The sequence below is a fragment of the Atta cephalotes genome (genome assembly GCF_000143395.1).
Source record: "Atta cephalotes unplaced genomic scaffold scaffold00011, whole genome shotgun sequence".
Lineage (NCBI taxonomy): Eukaryota > Metazoa > Arthropoda > Insecta > Hymenoptera > Formicidae > Atta > Atta cephalotes.
Window position 1 is genome coordinate 3120857 of NW_012130075.1, and position 5269 is coordinate 3126125.

At 28.1% G+C, this 5269-nt stretch overlaps 1 protein-coding gene across 1 annotated transcript in view; it reads right to left on the reverse strand.

Annotated features, from left to right (window-relative positions):
• Positions 1-660: 660 nt before the first annotated feature.
• LOC105617133 overlaps positions 661-5269 on the reverse strand; it is a 30676-nt gene continuing 26067 nt past the window's right edge. The window contains exon 4 of the mRNA XM_012198705.1: positions 661-948. Coding sequence (XP_012054095.1) covers positions 661-948 — 288 coding nt within the window. The remainder of the gene's footprint in view (positions 949-5269) is intronic.

The following is a 5269-nucleotide window of genomic DNA, read 5'->3' on the forward strand; positions in this document are numbered from 1 at the left end:
TATATGACGTCTATGATTTATTTATTTCGACTACCACTTACCGCTAAAGCCATCTATAAGAAAACGGCGGAAGCAAAGTTGTACATCTAATATAAAATATGTTTTCTGAATTCTTATTTCCATACATATAAGTTATTGCGAAAAATTAGTAAAGCGATGATTTAAAAGTTTAGAGCACATGCACAGAATGCAAGAGATCTGCAATAGTTCGATCCCCAATCGAGGTTATATTTTCCGCAATAATTTTTTACAGATTTTAGAGTGACGCTTATCAGCATCAAAATATTAAGATTAATCTAAGATAAATATGAGCATTAATATAATTAAATTGCTTGCTAATACTATTACTTTAGATATGTTAGAATCTCAGAAAATCACTGAAAATAAATTCAACGCGCAGTTTGAAAGATCCGATATGAGTATATAAACTTACATAGAATTATTTCAGACTAAATATCTTATTTGATGTTTAAATACTTTATTTTACTGTTTAATTATTAATTTATTATTTATTAATTATAATTTATTTGCGATTCGTAGTCATATTATGGTGTTATAAGATACTTTGTAATATTTTTTACATATTCTTGAAATATTTCTTATATATTTATACATGATACATATAATTTTCTCTATATAATTTATTTTTATATATTTAATTTAACTAAAAATCACGAATTCTGTTATTGCCCTAGTTGTTTTAGTTGTTGCCGTTGCCGCCGACATCGTCGTCATCGCCATCGTCGTCATTGCCATCATCGTCATTGCCGTTATCCTCATTGTCATCGTAGTCATTGCCATCGTTGTCGTCGCCGTCATCGTTATCGCCATCGTCGCTGCCTTCGCTTCATCATCATCATCATCTTTGTCGTCATTGTAGTTATGTTTGATGTTGTAATCGTTTTCTTTCATATTATTCTGTAAGCTATTTTTAGGATTTTTGCCAGGCTAATTAAAAAGAACATATCATAGAAAATTAAATTAATAAAAACTCATTAACTACTAATTTAGTTAATAATATTCAATACATAATAGTTACAGTACAATAATAGTTAATAATATTTTATACACAAAATTATTAAAGTTGATAAATAAATAATAAATTTTAATATACTCGCCATGTCTGTTTGTCACAACTTTTCGGATACATTGAATGTATTCAAATGTACATCCCATGAATGTCCTATGAACGTCAAATAATGGATATTAAAAATCAGACTTATGATCATAAGCGCCAACTTGGAAAAAATATTGGGGGCGGGGGGGGGGGAGGGACGCAATAATATTCACTTTTTTGTGGTACTTCTGATAGAAATAAATCGCTGGAATAACTAATATCAAATTAATGGAGATTTTAACGATCTCAGCGATTTATTTCCATCAAGAATGTCGCAAAAAATAGATAATGTTGTGCAGTTGACATCCATTTCTTCAGAGGAAGATCTTGTAATGCACAAGATACTTTACAGATTTCGTTACAAGGAAAAGATTCCTCATATCCTTTTTCAGGTTTTTTTCTGGTGTATGTGCAGGGACCAACACTAGGGATTCCTTCCCTAGTCTTCATGTTTAAATTCCTATCTGCTTCCCAGGTATCATGTCATCTTTGTTATTTACAAACGTTAAACAAGGATGACATGACATTTGACATTCGAGGAGCATCCTGATGGAATTAAAGCATTCTGATGGAATTAGACGCTTCAACAAGTAACTAATTGTAAGTACAACATAATAATCATCTCATCCTTGTTTAACATTGATGAATAACAAGAATGTAATGATACACTATGTCATACCGTGTCATTACACCGTCTCTTATTAAAAGGGACCCACAGACGACGTGTCAGCGTCATCATTTTTAATTCGCCACGTCAACGTTATGTATGGCGTAGGATAACTCCGGCAAATAAGCCGTGCTGAGATTTACGCCGCAGAAGTTAGAAAAAAATAGAAGGAGTGGGGGTAATTTTCCCGCAATTATTCCGTTACATGCCTTTATGTTATAATGTGTTATAATTTCAGCTTCTTACTGCTAATATTGTTAATGAAATTATTGTGAGTTGAATCGATTTGTCACTGTATTAAGTAACGTCATCATAAATTATAATCTACATAAAATGATTATTGTAGAGCATGTGACTTAGTTATTTTGTGATACATATGTGTAATAGAATAGTAATGTGGTATAGTAAAATATAAATATACTTTGCTTTTGTATTTTTTGTTTAGTTTGTTGTTTTGTATATCCCACCTGTTTGGGATATATGGTATTTTTAACAGGCGAGATTTATGCCCAAAACATACAAAGTGCGCAGATTGAATTCAGTACATTAAACGCATTATGAAATACCTCATGTCATAACACTTGTAATATGTAAGAAGATTGTAATTATTATTTATTATTTCATATACAAATTTACCATTCTTATTCCTTAATAAAATTTTACAAACACATTTTATAAGTTATTGGTCTTATTTATATGTATTATTTATAATTTTTTTATGAACCATACATATCCCTCTCCCTATGAGTCATATATATTTGCATTCTTTGCAAAAAATAAACATTTTGAAACTCTCGTATTTTTATTTTTACCATATATCCCACTTCTATGAAAAAAAAACAAATTGAAGACATATTAATAGGACCATCGCCGCTTAAAGGACTTAATAATAGGGACAAAAACATATTTTTTATTTTTGTCAAAAACATTATAAAGTATTAACATTTTTTAGATTAAAGAAATATTATAAGAAAAAGAAATAGTTGAAAAACCGATATGAAAAATCGATTGATTGCAAGTAGATAAAATTAAAGCTACAATAATAATTTTTAATAATTAATTCAGTAATAAGTAAATTACTGGCTAAAAGGCACATTAATAGGGACAGTTACCCTATTTCGGATTTCTAATATTTTTTTTATAGTAGTAGGCAATATAAAGTTTTTATTGATATAATTCGTTTACTTTAAACATAGTAAATGATACTTAATAAATTAAGTTTTGATAAGTGCGACGTAATTACCCTATGTCATGTGGCCGATACTTTCTCACAGTTTTGATTGCAGAAATTATTTGTTAAAAAACCTTTTGTTAGAAAACTAAAAGATAAAAATTATTGAGAGAGCATTGCCCCCTCCCCTTTCCCAATAAAATTATTCTCATTCTCATAAAAGGATAGAAGATATCCTCTCATTCTAGAAGAGATTCTTTCGCTCTGTCAAGACTCCTGATTATAGCCACAATTTAATCTATGTATATAAGATCTAGGTTTTTAGGGAGAGATCTAGGTTTGTTAAGGGAATGCTGGAGTAAAAATTGTCGGGCATTGCAGATCGATAAATCTCCGAATTTACTGAACGGAATAAAAATCCTTTTACAGGATTAAAATAGAAGCAAAATTGAAGATGCTGTAGTGAACTTTATATTAAAATCGAAAAAAAGTTTTGATGTTTCCTTAATACAAAAGTTTTAGTTTGTATAGACAAAATGACAGTTCAGCACCCAGCGTTTTATGTGTACAAAATAACAAAATACTGATTGTAAGTTTAATTTATTGTAAGTTGAAATTAAGATTAAAAAGAAAGATTTATATCGAAAATTAATTATAAATTATGTGTATACGAATGCTAAACGAATCAACTAGTTGAAATTTACTTTATGGTTAAGTTTACTGCTATTTCTATTTCCGTCAAATCTAAAGAAATATCCTGATTGGTTCATTGGCTTAAGTTTAACGTCTTACGTTTACTATTATGGAATTTTGTTTGCGGTAGCAGATTACTGTCATTTTTGTGTGTGTCACAAGGTCTGTTCTTTTTGGTTGAACTTCTGCACCAGTTCCTCTTTCTTTTTCTTCTTTCTTTCTGAAGAGGTAAGAAAGAAAGTTGAATTGGTGCTTCAGCTGAAAAGAACAGGCCTATAAGCTTAATTGTAGCATATAAGCTTAATTTAGCAGTAGGTGTTAGATCTTATAAGAGATAACTTTGCAAATGTTAAATAAGAATAGATGTATGCGTTTGAATGAGACAGAACGATAAGAAATGACTTAAAGATGTCACTATTATCAACTTTTTAAATTTGGAATTTAAAAAAATCTGTCGACATCGATCAAGTTCAGTACTCCAGCATCTCTTTAATATGCATAGGCAAATGAGAAGGGGGACAAAAAGTCGTGTCCTCTCTAAATCAAGAAGAAAAATAAAATAATTAGAAAAAAATATATGACTATGCTTAAGGCGCTTCTAGATGATCAACGTATACTAATATGGGCGCATATCGTACACATTAATACATACATGACATACGTAATTATCTATATTGAATGTAGATCAATATTTAACGAAATGTGCAAAGTTGTGTGTGTGGTGTATATGTTGGCCATATCGTCTTTAATTCACAAAATTAATTTTGTAAGAAAAGAAATCGACGATGAAAATTTTATAGAAAAATTTTTTGAGAAACCAAAACGACTAGTGTTATAAATTTAAATTTACCTAGTTAAAACAATCAAACAGTTAAAAATTTTAAGAGAAAAAATAAAATAAATTAAATATGCGATTTTGTATTTTTTATTTGTTAGTAATTAATTAATTAATTAATTAATTAACAAATTAATTAATTAATTAATTTGTTAGTAATTAATAATAATAATATAAAACAAGTCTAATAGTCCATTCATTTGATTAATTTTCCCCTCTATGCTTGTTCAAATGTCTTAATTTTAATTTAGCCTCCTAAAATTTTCACAATGTTCATGTCTATATAATGTATTTATAGATACAATGTATTTACAGATATTTTAAAAGTTTTCTAATACATATCAGATACTTTTAAATTATTTTATATTATATTTTATATTATATTATTTTATGTTATATTTTATTATGATAAAAGTAATATAAAAAAAACATACTAGATTGTACTGTTCGACAAAATTTGATTTTTTTTTCCTACGGCGACCGTATTTCTTAATAGACGACCCATATTTCTTAATAAATTCAAGATTGCTGAATTCAAATACGTCAGCGAAAGATTATGTTTCTTTTTTTTTAGAAAATTTTTTAGATAAATCAAGTAATATGAATAAAAAACAGGATTTTTTACCAAATTTATCATTTTTTTGTAATCAAACGAAATTTTATTTTTTTAATTTCATTAGTGCTACTTTAAAGAGCGATCCTTACCTTTAAAACGAATTTTTATTTTTTATTGTGCAATTTTTTTTTTCGTCAAGTTATGGACATTTTCTGAAATGTAAAATGATG